General features: G+C 43.6%; 2 protein-coding genes and 1 long non-coding RNA gene across 4 annotated transcripts; 1 reads left to right on the forward strand and 2 right to left on the reverse strand.

The window, feature by feature from the left end:
* Positions 1-736: 736 nt before the first annotated feature.
* fscn2b (fascin actin-bundling protein 2b, retinal) lies at positions 737-14,508 on the forward strand. 2 transcript variants are annotated; one of them, XM_034214840.1, is made up of 7 exons: positions 737-992; positions 1,297-1,395; positions 3,365-4,091; positions 12,097-12,253; positions 12,645-12,766; positions 13,109-13,276; positions 13,783-14,508. In XM_034214840.1, the coding sequence occupies exons 2-7, from the start codon at positions 1,303-1,305 to the stop codon at positions 13,986-13,988; spliced, it is 1,473 nt and encodes a 490-aa protein (XP_034070731.1). In that variant the 5' UTR covers positions 737-992; positions 1,297-1,302; the 3' UTR covers positions 13,989-14,508. The 2 variants fall into 2 exon arrangements, with proteins under 2 accessions (XP_034070731.1, XP_034070732.1); XM_034214841.1 differs by lacking the exon at positions 12,645-12,766.
* On the reverse strand, positions 7,256-9,686 carry LOC117545152. Its single transcript, XR_004568772.1, has 3 exons — positions 9,487-9,686; positions 7,543-7,607; positions 7,256-7,297 (listed from the first exon to the last, which is right to left on the reverse strand). It is a non-coding gene; the product is annotated as an uncharacterized LOC117545152 (long non-coding RNA).
* A 1,050-nt stretch (positions 14,509-15,558) lies between the features above and the next one.
* Positions 15,559-22,858, reverse strand: faap100 (FA core complex associated protein 100). The gene is made up of 8 exons (XM_034214839.1): positions 22,547-22,858; positions 21,847-21,965; positions 20,289-21,145; positions 19,556-19,718; positions 18,102-19,011; positions 17,916-18,023; positions 17,222-17,308; positions 15,559-15,935 (listed from the first exon to the last, which is right to left on the reverse strand). The coding sequence occupies exons 1-8, from the start codon at positions 22,718-22,720 to the stop codon at positions 15,804-15,806; spliced, it is 2,550 nt and encodes an 849-aa protein (XP_034070730.1). The 5' UTR covers positions 22,721-22,858; the 3' UTR covers positions 15,559-15,803.
* Between the last annotated feature and the right edge of the window lie 955 nt (positions 22,859-23,813).

The following is a 23,813-nucleotide window of genomic DNA, read 5'->3' on the forward strand; positions in this document are numbered from 1 at the left end:
TGACATGATACATTTAATAAACGTTTCAGTCTTTTCAGTGCAGATTCGGATGCACACTTGTCTCTCAGACACATTTCCCCATTATGACTGACCCAGAGAGCTTGCAATCAGAAGAAGGTGTGTACTAAACCCAGGAGCGTAAGGGGATCCGCACTAGGCAACTTACCCTGCCGGCACAGGGTGTGCTCTGGTTACCCGGCGGTGTGTGTGTGTGTGTGTGTTGTTTCTCCCTTACCTGTCTCTTTATGTGTCGGATGCAAGAGGCGAAAGTGCAGAGCTGGGAATAAAGCGGCAGAGAAAGGCAGGATTATACACATGGCAGGTTTAGAGAAAGGCTGGCAGGGAGAAGGGAGAGGATGGGCGGAAAGAGTGAGCGAGGGGAGGCTTAAGACTACAGAGGAGAGCGAACCTTGTTGCCGAGTTCAGATGTGATGGGACGGCTAGTTTAGGGGAAGAGTGAAGGAGTCCTTCAAGCACTTCCATAACATTTGCATTGAGGATGTTCTTCTTCACTGATCAAACTTTTGTCTGACAAACCAGGGACTTCAAGGAAGGTGAAGAAGAAGGTCAGTGCAACTGGATGTGATTCAAAGACAGTTGGCAAAAGAAGGGGGTTAAAAGCTAAGGGAAGGAGAGTCAGCGGGAACAGGTGTGCATGAGCCTTCAGGGGGACTAATAACAAGTCAAGCAAGAAGAACAGGAGTTAGGCGGGAAGAGAGAGACAGGGTCGACTGCAGGCGTGGAGATAAGCAAAATTAGTCTGCAGAGAAAGAGAGGTAGAAGCCAGACCTAAAGAGAGATCAAGGCTGACTCAAGTCTCTCTGCCTGATTAGGGAGAGGAGGGTTAGTGGTGGGATCCCCGATCAACACAACGCCAGAGCCATCGAGAGAGAAGAATTACAAGAGGACGCCTGGAGAAAAAGAAGCCTCTTAAATCTGGGAGCTGGAATTAGAGCCGCAAGAAACTGCAGAGGGGAAGCCACAAAACCACAGTAAGTAAATTAGGAAGGCTGGAAAAATGTATAATGAAGCCATGGGCGGGGGAAGGAATTGGTGGTCTTGAGAGTGCTTTATATACTGTACCTTAATGAATTGATTTCCTGTCTTGAAGTATTTCTCTTTTCATCATTCTCCATGATTTCATAGCCTGTCTTATTCCTTCCTTAAAAAACCATTATACCTCGTTTTTTTTATGCATAGCTCTTACTCTTGCATCAGGTTTATTACCCTATTCTCTTTCTCCTTTTCCTCATCCCTAACTCATTTTCCGTCTGTCTCACATTCCTGAACCCACAGGTGAAGATGCCTGCTGATGGGAATCGTCCTCTGAAGCTGCAGTTTGGTCTGATAAACCACGAGGGTCGCTACCTCACCGCGGAGGCTTTTGGCTTCAAGGTATAAACACATAATTCAATACAAAAAAAAAAGTATTTAAGATAACATTTACTTCATTGATCCCAATTTTTTTTTCGTGACCGCAGCATTTTAACCCTCAGATGCATAAGGGGGTCTTTTTTGACCCGGTGAGGTGGTTTTCTTAGAGTATCTTTGTAATTAAAAATGTTATCAGTTCATATTCCAGCTATTCCTCAAAAAACAAGTTTTGGATATCATGCCATTCAAATTTTAAATTTAAATGTTATACATTTTAAGAAATTGTAGTTTTTGTATTACTACCCCAAGCTTCCCATGCATAAGTGGGTCTTTTTTGACCCGGTGAGGTGGTATTCTTGAAGTATCTTTGTAATTACATTTTTTTATCATTTCATATTCCAGCTATTTCTAAAAAACATGTTTTGGATATCATGCCATTCAAATTTTAAATTTACATTTTAAGAAATTGTAGTTTTTGTATTACTACCCCAAGCTTCTATAAGTGGGTCAAAAATGACCCGCATGCATTTTCTATGGAATTTCGTTTTTTTTCTAAAATGATAGTGGAAAATTAAATATAAAATATTTCTAGTGTGAACCAAAATATAATACTAAATATTATACAAGTGATTTTCTTAACCAAAATGACAAAAATGGCATAACAACACATATTATTCTAATACGGGTCCTTTTTGACTGACTTATGGAAGAGTGTCGGTTCCAGTCACTCGGGCATCTAACCCTGACACACCAAGCAGTCACCAGAGAACTCGCCGACGCCGACTGTTGCGTCGCCGTGTTCTCTTGCATCTTGGCCATGTGTCGCACTGGAACACACCGCAAAGACTTCAGCCGAGCACGTACGAAATGCGCATGCGTGAGTGGCAATAACTCTCCTTACCAGCAGGCGGCGGTAGTGTGTATTCGTCATTCAAAAGAGGCAACAACCGGAAGACAGAGAAGAAGAACAGACTGCGTGATATAAACAAACAACAAATAGCGTGTGCGTTCCATGTTCACTCTCGTCCATCGAAAACATGTTTCGTGCGGTACTGGAGCTATCAGCCATTGGAGTGTTGCTTGTGGAAGACATTCTCAAGCAACCGTTTCGCTTCTCATGCACTGATTCGCTAGCTGAACAGCCAATCAGAGTGATTTCTTTATCCGACTGCCTGTGGCCGACGCGGCGACGCACGGCCGATTCAACATGATTTCGGCCGTTTTCGTTAGTCGGACGACGAAGCGTGCCCTGTCGCCCAAACTCAATTTGGTGTGTCCCGCACCGTCGGCCGTCACACGCCTTATTTGGCCTTTCATGGCCGACGCACGGCCGATTCAACATGTTGAATTGGCCGTGCGTCGGCCACAGGCAGTCGGACAAAGAAATCACTCTGATTGGCTGTTCAGCTAGCGAATCAGTGCATTGTGGAAGACATTCTCAAGCAACCGTTTCGCTTCTCATGCACTGATTCGCTAGCTGAACAGCCAATCAGAGTGATTTCTTTGTCCGACTGCCTGTGGCCGACGCACGGCCGATTCAACATGATTTCGGCCGTTTTCGTTAGTCGGACGACGAAGCGTGCCCTGTCGCCCAAACTCAATTTGGTGTGTCCCGCACCGTCGGCCGTGACACGCCTTATTTGGCCTTTCATGGCCGACGCACTGCCGATTCAACATGTTGAATCGGCCATGCATCGGGTCAGGCAGTCGGACAAAGCAGGAGAACACGCTGACTTTCACAAGTACAAAGCACTATTTGTATTTATTTATTTGTATTATTACTAGGATACATTTTTTGTTTTTGGCCTCTGCCTAATGTCCAATTTGTTTTGTTTGCTTGTTTTCTTGTTACTTTCTTACGGTTTGTACCATATCTTTGGACCCCCTTGAAAACGAGATGGTTAATCTCAACAGGGTTTATCTTAAATTAATAAATGTCAGTTAAACACAAGACTAAAAAGCCTTCACGCTCTGCTTCTTTCTCCCTCAGCTGAATGCGTCAGCTCCCAGCCTGAAGAAGAAGCAGATCTGGACTCTGGAGCAGGACCCTCAGGACCCCCAGGTGGTCTACCTGCGCAGCCACCTGGGCCGCTACCTGGCCTCCGACAAGGACGGCAGGGTGACCTGTGAGGCCGACGGGCAGAATGCAGACTGCCGCTTCCTCATCGTGGCTCAGTCCAATGGCAGCTGGGCCCTGCAGTCCGAGCCTCACCTACGCTTCTTCGGTGGGTCTCGAGACCACCTGTCCTGCTTCGCCCAGCTCATTACAGACGCCGAGCTGTGGGCCGTTCACCTGGCGCTACACCCCCAGGCCAACCTGCTGTCCGTGGCCCGAAAGCGGTACGCCCACCTCTCCATGGAGGACGGGGAGATCGCCGTGGATATGAACATCCCCTGGGGGGTGGCGGCGCTCCTCACCCTGGTGTACCAGGAGGGAAAGTACTGCCTAAAGACCTGCGACAGCCGCTTCCTCAGCAACGATGGGAAGCTGGTGACGCAGAGCGGGAGGGCGACTGCATACACGCTGGAGTTGAAGTGTGGGAAGCTGGCCTTTAAAGACTGTGAGGGGAAGTATCTGTCCCCCATGGGGCCCACGGGCACCCTGAGGTCCGGACGCTGCTCCAAGCCAGGCAAAGATGAACTGTTTGATCTGGAGGAGAGCCACCCACAGGTGGTCCTGACCGCCGCCAATGGGCGATATGTCTCCATAAGACAAGGTAAGGAAAACACAGACGCATCAGTGGCCTTGCTTTCATGCACTGTGAAGGACCAGGGTACGCTAAAACTAAACACACAACTTCAAAGAATGGGTGACAGGATGAGTGCTCTTCTGCCCACCAACTTCCTCTCCACACTGCAGGAATGTATAACAATGCTGGCGAGTCCATAGTTGAGTGCAGGGGAGAGAAGACTCTTCACTATTAAACAATGAGGGGCTTAGGTGAAGGGGCTTCTTTAAAAACACCCCTCAAGTTTTAGGGGAATGGCACAGTCCAATTAACCAGGCACATCTACATAGGCAGGGGTTGTTCGGCAGCTGCAAGACACTGACAAAACTGCACAACACATCATTAACAATCACTAAATTCAACAAGATTGTGAGCACTAAATCTAGTAAAATAGAGTTGGTTAAAAATGCGTCAGTGTATGTATGATGCTACACAAAAAAAAGCATAGCCTTTAGGATGTGTTCACAAACCCCAACTGTTCCTATATTCCCTAAAGTCTTCCACAGGGTCCCAAATATGTGATTGAATGGCTTAAGTCTGACCTTATGTGCCACTAAAGGTGGTCACATGAGCCACACTGACCTACACACATGCATAATGAAGCAGAGGGGTCGCAAATACTACAACTACTACAGTTACTACTACTAGCCTATATACTTACATACTGTGTGCACTGATATGCCTCCAGAAAACTGAGCTTACAATTCACAGGAAGTAGCTGAATATGCATCATTGAGTTAATGGGCCACTCTCTTGAGATTGACAACTGATAAGGGATGCATGGTAATTATGGGTAATGTAGTCTGCACATCAACATGCATTCACATCACATTGGATAGTCAGGAAAACAAGATGAGGCTGATAGGGGAGACAATCAGTCCGATGTCTGAGACCTGATACGATTAGTTTTAGGGCTGCAGTTGATTTAGGTTGAATCCACCGTGGGTATTAAGTATTGCTTCGGTCCAATAACAGATTTGTTTTGCACCCATGTTGGGAATAACTGCAGAAAACACACTTTTTTTCAAGTTTTCATGAATGAGATTTGATGTTATCGGAGAAAGTGTTGTATTCCTGTAACGCTGGATACCCCTCGTAAAATTCTTCTAATAGAAATGAGCCAAATAATCATCATAAATGGTGATCTTCTGGAAAATCCCCTTTCTCCCTCTCAAATGTACCTCCTGGCTCTGTTGGGTAATGGTGTGAACACACTAGGCTTTTACCCTTCAGGCTTTACTGAAACAGCTGCTTGTAACCTATATACTGCAGTAATGCTCTGTTGATACTGTATTATGTATTTACCCCTCGGCCTTGTCACGGGGCCGTTGGAGTGCGTTATTTGATCAGCATGCAGGCACGACATCACACTACAATACTGATAGATTACACCTGCTCCACATTGGGCTTTTTCTCAACGGTTGGATTTCTTTGATCGGTCTAAAAACTAGAAAACAATGTAATTGTGGCTATCAGGTGTCATGGCATCCTGGACATTTGATTGAAACAGATCTTGGACCATGCTGAGTATTATGTTCGGTTTTATTGGCTTCCCCGTTGATTGTGCTCTTTGTAAACTGTGTTTTGAGATTACTTTGGTTCGTTTTTGAGTTTCAGTACTAGGTTTTCAAACACCACTCCGAGTTTGTTTGATTGCTGGCTGTCAACAGCAGGTTTCAGGGTGATCCCAAAACTAAAATCATACTTCAGTCAGTCAGTCAGTCAGTCCGTGTGCATCGCAGATTGAAAACATACCTGTGTGAAAATCTCTTCTGTAACTCGCATTTACAAAGGATTACGTTTTAAAGTAACTTAATGCAGTAGCACTTAATCTGGTTGCGTTTATAGAACAATGTACCTCAATGATTCTTGCTTTTGAGTTTGTTTCTTAATGGTTGAATGCACTTATTGTAAGTCGCATGGATAAAAGCATCAGCTGAATGAAATGTAATGTAATGTTTCCACTCGACAGACGAGGACAGTTGCTGAAATGGTTTCTCTGGTTTGATTTGAAGCTGGATTTGAGGTGGATTAGCATACACTAACAATGCTTGTCGGCATACTTGGCCATGACACCCATCCGCAGGCTGCAGATTCTTGTCTGCAGGGTTGAGTTTTCTGCAGCCCCCGGTGCTGTAACCCAACCTCTGCCCCTCTTATTGTTCCCGGGTAGCAGTGGGAGCTTCGAGCAGAAACCGACAGACTGCGAGGACTGTTAACTGATTGGTTGAGGGGAAGGGAAATGTGGTGCAGTGTAACATGCATAAAGTATATAAAGCAGCATCTTCTGTGTTACTGTCTACTCTCTTCCTACACTTGTTCTGCACAAACAAAAGCTTTATCTCCCTCCGACACACTCGCCCACACAGAACCATCCTGCTGCGGAGAGTGGTGAGTTGAGGTGTGTTGAATTATTGATGAAGTTGGCCCCTGTTCCTGGAAGGCGGAGGGGGGGGGAGTCTGCTTTCAGAAACCCAAGCTGCCTCTCACCTGGGGCCAAAGCTTCTGCCCCTCCGGGTCCCGCTCTAACTCTCTAATCTATCCCGGGTTAACCCCAGCACATCAGACATTTACTGCAGAAAAAATCTGTTTTAGGTGAAAGGTTTAATTGTTAGGTTAGAATCGTTAGAATAAAGAGGGATAAAAGGGAAAATCCTCACATGCGAGTACCTCAAAAAGCTTCTTGGGTAAATATACCTTGTCTACATCTGCGTATGACATGATGAATAGGAGGGAAACGGAAAGCAGAGAAGGGGGGATACAACTCTCAAAGGACTCGAGGACAATAGGACTGAGTGTGGAGACAGGTGGGCTCTTTATCCTCCCTAATGTCACCTGTGTCTTTACACACATTTAGCACCTTTGTTTCTGCTCCATTTAGCGCAGAGGAGTCACATTGGCTTTCTATTTTAAAGTGAGTACAAATGTGGTAAATGGGTTAGTGATAAGAGGGTCAGCTGTAATGAGGTAGCTGGAAACAGTGTTAAAGAAACAGTAATGTAAAACAGAAATATCTATCCTGAGGTGTGTGTGTGTGTGTGTGTGTGTGTGTGTGTGTGTGTGTGTGTGTGTGTGTGTGTGTGTGTGTGTGTGTGTGTGTGTGTGTGTGTGTGTGTGTGTGTGTGTGTGTGTGCATCTTAGCATGTAGATCTGTCATCATGTCTCTCATCCCCTCCCTGTGGTCCCACTCTGCCCTGAAAGAGAAAAAGAGATGATTGTCTAACGAGAGAAAAACCTTCTATAAACACATGCACACGAACACACACACACACACACACACAGCACACACACACAGCACACACACACAGCACAGGAACAGATAAACGGGGATTAAAAGAATGGACTGAAAATAAAAAACCAAGAGAAAATGCATTTGTGGAGGATGAATGATTGGGAGAAAGAGGAAATAATGGACAGGGGGATAGTGGAATCAGCTTACCATTAATAATGGATGTCAGAGCGGGCTATCGCTGATGGATTAGTTAGGCCTGCTCCACTTGCAGCCTGCAGGTAGGACAACAACAGAAAGTAGATCTGGGGTCTGATCCAAAATGTGCTACTGCTGCTGTGTAGATACACGGGGGAGGGTACTGATTAGAAGCAGCGGTGGAGAAAGTATTCAGATGCTTTACCTAAGTAAAAAGAGTAATACTACACTGTAAGAATGCTCTATTATAAGTCCTGCATTGAGAATGCTACCTTAGTAACAGTACTTTAGTATAGAACTAATGCAAATCATAAGTAATAATACATATTATTTATCAAGCACTCTTATAGGTGCTCAAAGATACTTTACAGAGATAGAAATAAATGCATACAATTAAAAATGTAATTAATATCGAGCTAGTAAAACCACATTAAACATAAAGACACAACATAAACCACAAATGAATGCAAAAAATTATTAAAATAAAATGATTTTAGATGTCATTAAATGTATGAAAGTAAAGAGTACAGTGTTTCCCTTTGAGATGTAGTTGAGTAGAAGTATGAAGTGGTACAAAAAAGAAAATACTCCAGTAAAGTACCTGAAATTCTAACAGTAAATGTATTCGTTACAGTCCACCACTTATTAGGAGTGTGCATAGTTAATCAGTGACGATGACAACACCGTAGTGTGCATGCTTGACCAACTTCTGTGTCAAAGATGGTCATCAACACAGCTATTGATATCTCAGATTGCTGGATTGGATTTCAGCGCATCTAATCTACTTTCTCTTCCTCCATCCTTCTCTTTTTCCTCCATCCTTCCTCCATCCTTCTCTCTTTCCTCTATTCCTCTCCCCTTCTCATCTATCAGACCTGCGAGGTCCCAGCTGAAGCCTGTCTGAGGATCATTTTCTGGGTTGAATTAGTGTGAAATGGACACATGGAGTAGGTAGACAAAGCATGACATTGAGTCGGGATGAGAGCGAATGAGAGTGACGGGCCTCCAGGCGTAGGTGTGGAGTAGAGGGGGCCGAAATGTATGCTTCAAATGCACTTCAGATCAATGATAATTTCTCCAGTTGTAAGACCTCATGATATCTACCTTATCGGGTGTGAATAAGATGTGATTGAAGCGTCCCGGCGGCTCAGTAACCATGACATCTTTGTCGCATGTCAACGACTTTTCTCCCTCCTCATCTCTATATCTACTGGCATTACATTAAAGCTAAATGCCAGAAAAAGAATCTTAAAACAGATGGGATTCACATTGTCATAAAGCACACATCAAGTATACACATTTGAAGATTTGTTGGGGGGTTTTCAGTCAAAAACCTCTGTGATAGAGCTCTAGTGGTACGTGAAGGTGCATTTATGTGGGATTATGCAGATGTGATTTATATTCATGCATCCCTCAACAGCCAGGTGATAGCCCATGTGTATTATTGATGATGCCCTAAGAACACATGACTATGAAATGTAGAAAAAAACCTGATTGGACCTCACTTCATTCAGACAATATCTTAGTCTTCATTTGCCAAATCATGATCACTACATTGGCCCAGACTGAACTCAACAACTAATAAATGGATTACCATGGCCAAGCAAAATCAATAGGCCTCATGTTTTATACGCCCCAAAACTTTAGTTGATAACGAAATATGTGCAAATCTAATAGCATTACCGTCAGCCTGAACTTTGATTTTAGGGCCGCTGCCGTTTCTTTGATATTGGAGGGTTTTTGATGACAGTAGCCCTGAAAACCAAGATGTAGGCTTCTGATGATAAAAAACATGTGTTTGGATCAAAACACTTAAAGGTGGAACTGGAGCTTTTGATTAATGAATCTATAGCTCACTTTGAATGAACTCTGAGTAAGACAATGTTAAAGATATCCCACAAGTATCCAAATATATCATTTAAATAACAGAGAAAGTTAGAAACAAAGAGAACTTACCTCAACTGCCTCGACCTTGCTGCTTTACACACACAAATAGTTTTCTTAGCCTCCCAACGCACTTTCCAAGAAAAGCTTGGCATACAGCTGCAGTGTCCAAGGCTGCAGGAAAGAAAGGAGGTACCATGAGTTACAGAGTTTAAAAAATGGATGCTTAAAGAGTTTGTATTTGCTGATACAGAACCACTTCGGCTGAGACTGTCAATGTAGATTCACTATTGAGAGTTTAGGTTGGAAAATTAATGTTTAACGGCTTTAACTTTGTCATGTTTTCACCTTGTTTCTTCTCTTCTTTCTTTTAAGCGGGATTACACAAACAAATAATAGTGAAGTGTTTATGAAACTTGGTTTGAATGGTGCAGCAGGAGCCAAGGAATAACCCATTAAAGTTTAGATCACGGGGCGGATACACTCATTATTTTTCAATTATGGAAACGACCTTGGCAGAGGATTGCATTCTGGAAGTGCCCTTTTTATTTTTTCAGTCATTGATTGTTCTCAAAGAAAAAAGAGTTTGGTTCCTGTTGGTTGAATAAAAGTCCCCTCTACACGAGTACTTTTAACGGTGTATAAAACCACTTCATGGTGTATAAAAATCCAGTATATCCAGTTAATGCGGTTACATTTTTTGAGCGTGTTTTCCATATGTTTGATCATTCATCGCTCAGTAAGCTGGAGGGTTGAGACGGCTCGCTAATTATCCGTACATCCCGCTAAGTGTGGACCATAAAATCCTCTGGTCTTTTCCGGTTTTTCCTTTATTCTTTTATTGAGGGGATTGAGGGATTGGACGGGTAGCACTTGAAAGCTGATTATATCAGAGCCCCGCTGTGAAGAGGGCAGATAGGCAGGGCCGGAGGTGGGGGAGTAGATGGGAGAAGGGAGGGAGGGATAAGGGTGACAGAGAAGGGAGCAGGGAGATAAGAGGGAGGGCAATGAGCACAAATAAGAGCTGTTAAAGGATTACGAAATGTATTTGGACGCATCTAATTAACGAGCTCTGTGTAATCTGCTTTTTGTTGGGGGGGAACAACTGCTTTCTTTCCTGCCAACATTTACAAGTACAGTAGAAAATATGAAAGCAGCCTGTTTTAATGTCACCAAGAAGGACTACTTAAACAGAGAAAGGGTTAAAGTCTATGTTTTGGGGGTTTTCCCTTTCCTGTAGAGTGTTATATAGGTTTTAGTGCATGTAAATGGTCACACACCACCCCCCCCCCCCCTGCTTGAAACGCCTCCATTAGACTCCTTTATTTACTTCAAGAATATAGTGACATCACTATGTAACCCTCACTCTCCTATTGGCTAGCGCTCCAACACGTTGTTTGTGATAGGCTAAGGGGCGGGACATCTCTAAGCAGTTGACCAATCACAACAGAGTCGACCAGCTAACCAATCAGAGCAGACTGGGCTCTTGTTTCAGACAGAGGGTGAAAAGAGGTGCTGCAGCACAGGCAGTATGAAAAAAATAAAGAGGTTTTTGAACATTAAAGCATGGAGACATGTAGAGACACTACATACTGATATGAACCTGAAACTGGGCTCCTTTAATAATAAAGCTGTCTCCTGAACCTGGATACTGAATTGACAATCAAAGCTCAAAGGAAGTGATGTCACTGTGTTGTGTTTTTCTCGTGCTTTCATCTGTGCATGAATGAACCCCAATCAGTGAAAATGTATTTACCCTCATGTTGGCTATACTTGACAAGTCAGATCAAGGGTTCAGTTTAGTTTAACGGCATCACTTAAAAATAACCTTACATCCCAGGATCAAATGTGATTAGCAACTGTCTCATGCTGGGCCAAACTCAACATAACAATGCAGCCTGATTAGCAAGCCGCTATGTCGCTGTTTTCCCAAAATGACTTTGTTGGTTTTCGGCTTGCCACTGAGATTTCACAAAGAAAGAAAAAGAGGAGATTTTTTGAGGAATTTGTTAATTTCATGCACACAATAACACCTATGAACAAAAAGAAAAACTTTTGTGAACACACATACTATGCCTTAAAGAGACAGTACCCCAAAATCAAAACCTATTGGGCAATTTTAAATTCACATTGTTTTGGTGTTAGTTGCCGAGTGTAGGAGATAAAGGCCATACAGATGTTTGCCTTCTCTTCAAAATAACAAAACTATATGGCACTCAACTTGACCAATTTAACAGCAATCAATGTATTTAAAACATGACTAATTTACTCAGGACAATACATATATGTAGTTGTGAGCAGTTTCATATCCATTTTCTTTCGACCGAACTACACCGTGAACTGCGCAGGGAAAGCATGCATCTATGAGTGAACAACCTTTTCTGTGGATTATCACATGTTACTTGTTAGACGCTTTTATCCAAAGCGACTCAATACTGCCCAGGGACACAACGACTGCAGTGGGGTTTGAACCTGTGCTCCCCTGATCCGAACACCAACGCACTAGTCCACTGCGCCACACGCCTCCCCTCCCCAATCACAACAATAAATCCACATATAGGAATACAACATGGCAAAACAATTGAGCAAACAATTGTGAGCAGCTATGATGGATTGCTCCAGACTTCTCAAGCTTTAATGATATTTAATTTTGACAGCACATTCTTCCTCTGCCCCTCTCAGGAGTAAGCCTTGCAGCCAATCAGGAGGACGAGACGGACATGGAGACGTTTCAGATGGAGATCGACAAAGAAACCAGGAAGTGCACGTTCCGCACCAGCCAAGGGAACTACTGGGACCTGGTGGCCCACGGAGGCATCCAGAGCTCAGCCACTGAAGTGTGAGTGACTGCTTTGTGTGTTGGTTCAGAACATAAACAAACCCATAACCCTAATTCAAAGTAAAAAATACACATTTAAAATCAAGAAAACAAAAATATAGAGTAGAGGAAAAATATAATAAACATGAAAAAATTATATAAAAATTAGTAAAAATAACATAAATATAGAATAATTTAAAAAAAGGAAATATTTTCTTTAAATAAAGTAAATAATCTGAATTAAATATGGCAGACCTTCGCCGTTTTAGAGGAGTTGTTTTGTGTGGAAATGTTGAAAACCGACCACTGATGTAGTTTTTTCTTTAATCTTACTAGTTGCTTTACACTTTTTTTTTTACAAACCAAAATTATTTTCTATTAAAGCATTACAAAAATGTCCTGTGATGTGCAGGTCAGCTACCAGCATGTTTTCAGTGGAGTGGCTCGGCCACAAGGTGGCACTAAAAGCTACCAATGGGAAATACATCTGCACCAAGAAGAACGGCCAGCTGCTGGCTGTCAGTGACTCCATAGGTGAGAGACGTTTTTAATAAACATTACAACTTTTCACTAATGTACCTCCTCTCTCTGGCTGCTCTGATGTGAAAATGATGTTGGAATAAGAACATTTGTAAGTTGTCTTGTGAAAATTAAGACATTGTGAGAATAACTGTGTTCTGTGCCATACGATGCTACGAGTTGGATTTTTAACTGCTGCCCCGGAAAAATAAGTAACTTTGAAATGGTACTTTCCTAAGGGGGATGTTTTGGCATCAGTAATCTCCAGACTTTGTGGAATATATACAGAATTAAACAACGGAAAAATAAGTTTGCGATATTTAGTTTACTCATTACTTTCCTCTCATCTTCTGACAGGCGAGGACGAGCAGCTGACGTTGAAACTGATCAACAGGCCGATGCTGATCCTGAGAGGAGAGAACGGCTTCATCTGTCATCACAAGAACTCCAACCTGCTGGACGGCAGCCGGTCCGTCTACGACATCTTCAGCCTGCAGTTCAGCAACGGGGCGTACCACATCAGAGGTCAGGGGGCACACACTCAAATTGAGGATTAAAGGATTATACTTCACCTGCAAAATGACCATTTCAATAACCCACCCTGTGTTAACTGGAACTTTTGATCATTTAGACTGTATATTAAGAGCTTTAATCTGTTTTTGAAGCATTTTTACATATGTAATGTTATGGTAATGCAATGTACATATTCTAAAACGGAGCAACTGATACAAAATCCAACTTTCCCCCTGAGGTAAATAAGTTGTTTCTCAAAGATTCTATGGCTTTATTTTCAAATGCATAATAGCTACTATAGCCTAGTTTTGGCAATGAAAGTCTTACATCCAAGGCTCCTACAAAAAAGGAAGTAGTAAAGGAAGAAGTACAGTACTAGACGTGAAGGGAAAAATAGAAATAAAATAGTGTAAATGGAGAAACAAATTAACTATGCACATGTCAAATTGAATAAGATAAAGACAGACTGATTCTGTTGCTCCACTCTCATTCACTGGCTCTTGTGGTCAAACCTGCAGGAGTGGACGGTCGGTTCTGGTACGTGAACAGCTCCGGGCTGGTGTGTTCAGACGGGGAAGTTCCTGAGGATTTCACTGTGGAGCTGCTGGAGCACGGCCGCCTCGCCATCCGGGGGAAGAACAGAAAATACCTGCGAGGAGACCAGGGAGGAACGCTGAAGGGAGACGGACTCAGCCTGAGCAGCTCGGCCCTGTGGGAGTATTAAAACATTACATTATCAGTATGACGTCAAGAGTCTAAAGGTCTGTGACACTTTAAGGTGGAAGATATTTACGCACCAGAGACGAGTTGCAACTTGTACTGAATTCATCGCACATTTTCCAGCTTCCTGTTACAAAGAAGTCACAGCCTCACACCACAGGAGAGTGAGAACGAGAACCAAGAGAAGTCCTGGTGGCGTGAACAATGCTTTGGATCAAACAGCGGCATGAGTGTGAATGAACTTTAGAGTTTTTGTGTTGTTCCTTAAGATTTTTTCCAAAGAGCATGCGATGCAAGATCTATTTATTGTCCAATCTAACATCTCCATCTTTAGAAATAAAATCCTCCTTTCAATAAAGACAAGTAGACGTTCTCAATGTCCTTCAGCCCCTGAAGATGTAAAACCAAAACCTTCTTTCTCCTTGTCTTCATGTTCCCAAACGTTCTCCCTCTCCTTACAGGTGTGATATTATTGACAGCACAGTGGTAAAACTATGGTGGCCGAAAGGGGCAAACGCATTACTAAAAGCACTGCAAGAACTTTAAAACACAACGGAAACCAGGACAATGAAAAGTGATGCACACAGCGTTTTTCACATTTGCATTGCTTTTGAAACTGCAGTGAGGTTTTCCTAATGTAACTTTTTCGGCATGTTTTCCCGTCGGCCACCGTAAAAAACAGATATGCAAGACACCATCAAGCTTAAGAATTTAAATAAATGTGTAATTTGAGACAAACATACTAATCAATACAGTCAATAGCATTGTTGTCTGAGGCTGCGACAAAAGGGCGTGGATTTTTTGCATTTGTCTCCGTCTCATTCATCTACATTTACTGAAAGTACACCTGTATGGCGGGTTAGGTTTTGTTTTAGTAATGTCACATTTCTTATCAGGACGTAGAACTTGAAGTCCTTTATTGGGCAATTCCCAGCCCTACTAGTTGCTTTACATTAAGAGCTTTTAACAAAATAAAATGTCCTTTAAAACAGTAATGTTGCATGTCTTTGGTACATGTCAGAGTAAAGGTCAGATTCATTACTGAATATCTTTCTATAGGTGATGTGAGGATCCTCGCCTCAAGGTTTCACTCTCTGGTTTAATTTCACAGACACGCCTGAGTTTTAATGGAGGTTTTCCATCACAAGAACACTTCAGGTTCAATCCCTAGAATAGTTATGATGTCTATAAAAAATGAGTCTCGCTCTTGCTTTTATTCCATCAAAGCGCATTGGTGCCGTGTTAAAGGAACATGTTGAATGTCTCTCCTTGAAGAAAGGCACTGCAGGTGAGTGGGGGTTAAAACGTTAACTAATATCAATCTCAATTCAACTTCCCCAGTTCCTTACCTACATTAAAACTATATTTTTTTGTATTACAAGTTTCCTGAGATGTTATATTTAATATGCAAAAAAGGCAATATCCTATTAAATGTATGATCATTTGCAAACATTTTTGGAACAGAAATCTGCACATTTGATAAAGCTAGCTTAAAAAAAAAAACGTCCTTTTGTTGAAATACCAAAGAGAGACATTTGTATATCCATTCATCAGAAAATATCAGTAACGCGATGAATGATATATAAAAAACACGAGGTTTATCTTTTATTTTTTTAAAGCTGTAGGGAATCTATAGTAAAACACCGGTTGGAAATAATGAGTCGTAAATCTTTCTTTGTGTAGAATATTAAACGGAAACAGAATTGATATTGATGTCAAAGCGCATTTACAATAGCAATGACATTTATGATAATGTTCTTCATGCATCTGCTGCAAAGACGGGTTACAGAGCACCGGACAGAGCCGAGGGCAGGAAGTGTTAGATTATGAGGAGAGGGTTTTCTCTGAGTTCTCGGTAAACGTCAAGAAGCGTTCGGCTCATCTGCTCCGTGGACGCCCCCCCACTGAAGACCCCTGACACTCGACTTTGCTGGATCTGCTGCAACAGGTGCTGGGAGGAGAGGAGGGGGACAAAGGAAGGTTTCAAAACAACAAGATACTTTGGACTTAAACACGAATGGGGCGAAGCCTGCGAGCTAGTTCAGGCAGTCAACTCGAGCACCAATGATAGATTAACACGTGGCGCACCTCGTCCCTCTTACAACCAACCAAACACATTCTCCTAAACATGCCGCTCTATTTAAGCTGCCAGGTCTTCCTGCCTCTGCCTCGCTATGCTGCCACTGCTGCGTTCACTTGCTATTGCTACGTTCATGTTCCTGCTGCTGTGTTTCATGTTGCTGCTGCTTGCCTGCCCCCCCACCACCCCAGCTTCCACCCCAGCTTCCACCCCAGCTTCCACCCCAGCTCCCACCCCAGCTCCACCCCAGCTTCCACCCCAGCTCCCACCCCAGCTTCCACCCCAGCTTCCACCCCAGCTCCCACCCCAGCTCCCACCCCAGCTCCCACCCCAGCTCCCACCCCAGCTCCCCCACCCCAGCTTCCACCCCAGCTCCACCCCAGCTTCCACCCCAGCTTCCATCCCAGCTCCCATCCCAGCTCCCACCCCAGCTTCCACCCCAGCTTCCACCCCAGCTTCCACCCCAGCTCCCACCCCAGCTCCACCCCAGCTCCCACCCCAGCTCCCACCCCAGCTCCCACCCCAGCTTCCACCCCAGCTTCCACCCCAGCTTCCACCCCAGCTCCCACCCCAGCTCCCACCCCAGCTCCCACCCCAGCTTCCATCCCAGCTCCCACCCCAGCTCCCACCCCAGCTTCCACCCCAGCTCCCACCCCAGCTCCCACCCCAGCTCCCACCCCAGCTTCCACCCCAGCTTCCACCCCAGCTTCCACCCCAGCTCCCACCCCAGCTTCCACCCCAGCTCCCACCCCAGCTCCCACCCCAGCTTCCACCCCAGCTCCCACCCCAGCTCCCACCCCAGCTTCCATCCCAGCTCCCACCCCAGCTTCCACCCCAGCTCCCACCCCAGCTTCCACCCCAGCTCCCACCCCAGCTCCACCCCAGCTTCCACCCCAGCTCCCACCCCAGCTTCCACCCCAGCTCCCACCCCAGCTCCACCCCAGCTTCCACCCCAGCTCCCACCCCAGCTTCCATCTGTAGGCTCGGGGGATAGTTATCTAATCATCACTCATGTTCTTTGTAAATCTGTGGAGTGATGAGGCCCGAGCCTAGACGCCAAACTCAAACTATATGCTGCTATAATAAACATATTAAGAACACGTGAGTTGTCTGACTGAACTGTAGAAAATGTAGCTATAAGGGAGAAAGTGAGGTACCTCGGCCCGCTGCAGCGCCTCTCTTAACCCCAAACTCTGGACCCTCTTTGTGGACGCGGCTCTCTCTGGAGCTCTCTGCAGCAGAGTCTGTGTGAAGGAACAACAAAGTTATTATTAATATTGCTATAGTATACGTCGTGACTGTGTAAGGGAATGATTAATGTCCCTCCATCATAATATCCAAATTTGCAACGCCAAAACTAACATGTTTGCTCACTCTCAGATTCAAAAATACATAAAATAGTGCCAATGACAAAATGGTGCAAGTTAAAATGTAGCAATAAGTCAAATATGTAGATGTGAAAATGATTTAGATAGATGTGTAGCCAAGGGAAGAGAACATTCCTGCACACTGTTGTTTACTTGCAATAAAAATGTTTTGCTGACTCAGAGTTTTTAGCCCCAAGACCTTCATCTGGTGAAGCGTCTCAAGACTCCTACGTAGCCGTCTACAATAAATAGTGGTTGTACATAAAACCTTAACATTTAAGTGTCTGCAAACGTCAGACAAAAGAAAACTCTGGAAAGAAGTGTGTGTGTGTGTGTGTGTGTGTGTGTGTGTGTGTGTGTGTGTGTGTGTGTGTGTGTGTGTGTGTGTGTGTGTGTGTGTGTGTGTGTGTGTGTGTGTGTGTGTGTGTGTGTGTGTGTGTGTGTGTGTGTGTGTGTGTGTGTGTGTGTGTGTGTGTGTGTGTACCTGTACTCGCCGCAGCACAGCGTGGTGCAGTCCACACACCGCTGCTAGAGACGAGCTGTGAACCTGAACCTCCACTGTGTTCAGGGACTCCTCCACCCCTACATTCACCTGGAGAACAAAGCACTGTTTGATCATAAATACACACAAAATGTACCTTTATGAATATATTATCAGATTATTCTTTACCTCTTTGGCAGTCAGTTTGACAGCATGTCTGTTTAGACTTTGTGCATGCACCACTGATCCCCTCAATGCGATTTGGTCTTCTTTTTGTCCCGTCGTCACTCCTCCAGGACCTTCAGACAGCAGCCACTCCAGCAGGGAAAGGCACACATTCTCAGGAGCCGTCTTTGCAGGGTCTAAATCTGAGCTTTTTGCCACCATAAGTGTGTCCCTTAGTAACTCTGCAGACACCCGTACACTTGCTGAATACTTTAAACCACTTTCTCCTCCTCCCTCTGCGTTTCCACCGCACCTTATTCGATGTGACCTTAGAAAAGCTTCAATGGCATCTGTCGCATGAGGCGTGATCTTTTCCTGGGCGGCTTTAGAGCTGCTCACCTGCAGGGCGTGCAGCCAATCCACTGTCAGGGTGTTCAGGGGCAAACTGATGCAGCTGCTCTGCAGAGCGGGAAGGTTTGCAGCTTCCTCCCCCAGGAGGCTGGTGAGGGAGAAGAGGAGGGAGCAGCTCACTGTCACGGGGAAGGATGATTCGCCTGCAGCTGCTAGAGGCAAAGACACGTCTAACGTCTCGCCTGGATGGAGGCTTTGGAACGGGAATGAAAAGTTTGTGGAGAGGTTTTCTCCTCCTGCACTGGGAGAAGGACACAGAGGAAACACAGTGATGCTTAACGTCCAGCCTCGCTCCAAAACATAAGCACTGGAGTTATCCAGGACACATGTGAGGGTCAGGGAGTCTTCCTGAAGCAATCTGCTCCAACTGGTCGAAGCTCGACATCTGATTGGACTCTCCTGGAGGGGAGGATGCTCTGCACCGTTTGCACCTGCCATCAACAGGAAGCTGATGTTGAGCACTTGATTCAGGTGCTGGAGAATCTGGTTTTTGGATTTGATGGATGTTTTCAGCACAGATGCTCTAAAGGAGAGGACGGAAAATGACATTTACATGAACAGAAAGATAATATTAAAAAGGCACATAAAGTCATTTATTTGCCACAAGGGGTTTCTCAATCAAAACCATAACAATCGGCAGAGTCTGGATGTTTTGTGAAGTAGTGGGATCATGGTTGTCATCGCCACCATTTCCACAATTCACTAACTATCCACAAAGCTCTCTTCAAGTGTATGTTTATGTTTTTCTGACTCAATATCCAGAAGTTTGATGGCTTAAATCCGACCCTTGCCTAAAATAGAAAATAGAGAACGACCGAAATTTAAAAAGTGCCAAAACTGGTTAAAAAGTGCAATTATTATGTTTCTGGCATACAATATGGGATATTGGATATGTTGCTATTACCGGAGATCAAATGAAACATGGAAATGTGGATTTCTATGGTTTTGGTATAATGTAAGTACACAACTCAATAAAATACAAACAAACATCCAGTAGTTCTTAGAGATTTGAATGCAGAAATGTTACATGTTATGACTACTATAAATGTTTATTGTGTTGGGTTCACCTTTCACAGACGTCCCCGATGGAGGACAGCAGGTCCCTGACGCTGCGGCCGACCTGAGAGTCTGACCCCGAGGACAATCTGCTGTCCTCTGTCCTCACAGGGAGACGGATCCTCTGCAGCTGCCCTCTGACAGACAGACCCAGCAGCTCCACTACACCTGCAGCTATAAGGCAAAAATAATCAGGATAGTCACAGGTTGAATGGAAAGAAGGGTTCATGTCTGCTGAGGACTTGATGCACGCAATCAATATTAAATGTAACAGTGTAAAGATACATTTTCTGGTTTAAGACATTATCGCTACTTTACTTTTACTACTGTGTGAAGGGTTCCTACACCTTGTTAAACAATACATCCAAGGTCTTTTATGAATGGCAGAGACATAGTATGAGACACAGATCAAGGTTATTTATTTTTACAACACTGAGCATTTGATGAGAAATGGCAGCCTTGAATGTGTGAAGACTTCTCAACTGTGCTGTAACAGTGATGGCAGAATTCAAAGTACTTACATTTCAAAGATGAATGTCTATTTCCAAACACCTTCAAAGCCTTAATGTTTCCCCTTTAATTCAAGAATGTTCTGTATGGAAAGTCAACTCTCATGCAGAGACCGCAAATCAAACAGTGAGAACCTTATGTCGCCATTCTTTTCTCATGAATTATGTCAAGTCACCTCTCTGTGAAAAGACATTGGTAATTGGTTGACACACTTTTAATGAAAGGCCTGTTTACCTGCAGTGTTGCATGTCGGCGGGGCCAAAGCGACGACTCGACACACATTCAAACTGGTGGGGCTTTGGAGGGCAGCGTCCATCTTTCTGCGTGTTTCCTCATCCTTTCCTTGGCCTTCCTCTCCAGATTTCCCCTCTGATAGATCCAGCAGCAGCAGGTCTGACCCCGTGCTATAGTAAACAGTGTTTTTATCCACACAGCCACACACCACAGGCCCCGGTACACACCCCTCAATAAAAACGTTCCCTCTCCCCTCTGCTGACCCTCCTTTGTCGGCTTTCATCAGCACCACCCTCCCCAGTTCACCCACTGCCACCAAACACCGTCCTGGACCCGATGATCCGACAAATACGACGGGCTGCTCCAGGCTGTGCAGGACTCGGAGCCTCGATCCTGGGAGACGCAGAGGGACGAAACACACGCACCCGTCTGGAAGGCCACACAGGATAACGGGGGATTTGGCGAGGGCGACATCGACCCCAAAAAGAAGTTTGAAGAGGACTGAATCGAGGTGAAAATGGCCCTGAGTTGGAGCTTCATCTGATGAGGAATTAGAGGAGGAGGGCGATGGTGTTGCATCCCTTGAATGAACACAAATCAGCACCGGACTTCTTCTTATTTCTGTTTTTTCCTCAGTGTTTACATCTCCTGAGACCTGACTGAAAGAGCAGAGCTTCTCGTAGTTTGAGGATTTGTACAGAGTCAACATCCAGGATGCGTCTCTTTGGGAAAGAGTCACAAGCACGGAGCCGACGAGGAGCAGCGATAACACTCCTTCTTCGGCAACGACCAGAGACTCAGAGGAGATTTTCAGTTCAGATGGACCAGAGGAAGCATCAGCTGGGGAGCCTTTAACCCTGCGGGGGGGGGGGGGGGGGGGGGGGGGGGGGCATGTATTTAAGAGGCATTGACAGGATTGAACACGATATCGAACATATGGATTATCTGTGAACTAGAAGAGAGGTTTTTATAGTGGGAGGCAGGCCTTTCCCAGACGGGGGCTGAAAATTATTTGATAGGAGGCTCAGTGAAACAATTTTAAATGAATTATCAAAAGAAGATCACATAAAGTAGCCCAAATGTGTGAGATTTAATTAAAGACATTTAAAAGATACGGAGGTTTGTGGAGATGCACTGTTCTCTAACTTTCCCAGAGTGAGAAGCTATTAAATGCGTTATGAGCGACATTTTTATTTATTTTGTGTAGTCTGAAATTATAGATGGCCCAAACAATGCAACAAAAACAAAATATTTATATGCAAGACTTTTAAAGGTTTGGCTTAATTGAAGAGTATTCTTGGTAGTGTGTATCCTGATGGTTTACTACCCTTTTTATACGTTGTTTTGGATAAAAGCATCAGCTAAATGAAATCTAATATTGAAAAAAATCTTAGGCTATCTTGGGTCGACTATTGGGTCTCTATGGGATCAATGAAATAAACATGAGGCCATTTGATTTGGGGGTTATGCTAACTTTGTCTGAGGGAAGCCCCCTTAAAAGCCCTGAACATACTATTGTGCTGCAGTAACATTGGAGCACCTTTATGTGGGTCCATACCTGGATAGCAGAAGTTGTGAACCGACACAATAGACTCCGCTCCTACAGGCTACATAGAGGCGCTGCTTATCATGACTCACAACCAGGTCACTCACAGGACCAGGGCACTGGAGGACAGTCTGAAAAAACACATCATAAGAGAATCAAACACAGAAAATGTGGACGTAAAGTTATCTTTAGATATCTAGATTTGCGCCTGTCAGTGTAAAGCATATGGTGGTGGACAGTTATTTAGTACTGTACCTGAGCGGATATATCCATTTTCAGACAAATACTGTTGTTTTTACTCACCTACATTTGTTTGATAACTTTGCAGAATCAGATTCTGATTAATAGTCCAATTCATAACGAAAAAATAATGTATTATGTACTTTTAAAGTTTTAAAATAGCGTTGATCCCTCAAGGAAATTCACAAGCTAATATGAAGGTACACAAAAGCTAATTCTTTACCAGCTGCACACATCGATGAACACGTTAATGCATCAATAAATAAATATACAATATTATAAAATGTTTTAATGGGACAGTTTGCAGAATGAGTACTTTTACTTATTGTACTTCAGGCACATTTTGACGCTTATTCTTTTACTCAAGACATTTTGAATTTACTTGTAGAAGAGTATTTCTACACTGGGACATTGCTACTTTTATTTAAGTGTAAGTACTTTGTCCACCACTGAAAGTACATGAGTTATTTACCTTGAGTTTCCTCTCCTGAGGGCTGAAAACATAAGCCTCGTCGCTTCCAGTGCAGAGGAAAACATCTGTCCCAAAACCACACCTGATCCTGGGTGTGCACGAGGTTCCTGCAAAGCCAAACTCTGCACAAGTCTCCACAGCACACCGTCCGTCCATGGCACATCCATGGTCCATGGTCACACCAACGAAGAAGAAACTGTAGTCCGCATTTGTAACGCTAGGTACTGTTGACACTGTTAATTTAGTGAGTGATAATAAAGGGTAAAATTGTGGCAAAATGGACAAGGTACTCCAGTCCTGAACCGGTTGTTGATAGAGGAAGGGAAGCCCCTCACAGAATTCCGCGCGTCGCGTTTTGGACCAATGAGAGCAAAGAACTACATTACCCATGAAAATGTGACGTTTTTTTTTTTTAATGTTTTTTTTTTTACCAGACTCTCAGGCTTATTCAGAAAAGGCGCTGAATATAAAAACAAATCTGACCTGTAAAATGCTAACAAAAATACATTACAAATAATGACGTTTTTTAAGCCAATTCTATAAGTCATTTGATATGAAGACGACAAAAAAACAACAATGTGGTGTTGTCGTATCAACAGAATACAAGGATGCCAAGCAAAACAACAGTGTGTGAAACATGCACAGACACATACATTAATAAATATATACATGTAAGTGAAATGTGTGTTCTGTTTTATTCTCAACTTTTATTATTTTATTTACACATTTCTTTCCATATTTATTGATTTATTTTTGTATTCCTGTATTTCTTCCTGTATTTATGCATTTATTAATTGTTTTTCTCATGTCATGTTCTGTCCTCCATACCTGTGTGCTCGTTGTGTGCATCAAGGTACAAATTTACTCAATCACATCACAATAACACTTATAGTTCATTGGTGGTCCAGAGGTCTATTCATTGGTTTTTCATGAAGGATTCAACACTTAGGGGAGGGACATCGTTTGTCTTCTGCTTTGCTGAATTTAATCTGGATAAATTGTCCCCACCACTTTTTCTAACAAAGTATACAAAGACCCTGAACATAAAAGTCATCCAATTGTTTCTCATAATACAAAAAGTGAAGATGATGTAGGATTCACATTTATTTATGAATGTATGGAAGGTGGGAGAAATGTCTTCCAAACATATGTATTTAAAAGTAATGTTTAAAGTTATTTTTTGTTCAAGTTCAGCTCCAGTAAAAGTTTACGGTAAATGCTTCACACTGACCACTGGGTGGCGGACCTGTGTATTTATTTTCACGTT

The sequence above is a fragment of the Gymnodraco acuticeps genome, unplaced genomic scaffold, assembly GCF_902827175.1.
Source record: "Gymnodraco acuticeps unplaced genomic scaffold, fGymAcu1.1, whole genome shotgun sequence".
NCBI lineage: Eukaryota > Metazoa > Chordata > Actinopteri > Perciformes > Bathydraconidae > Gymnodraco > Gymnodraco acuticeps.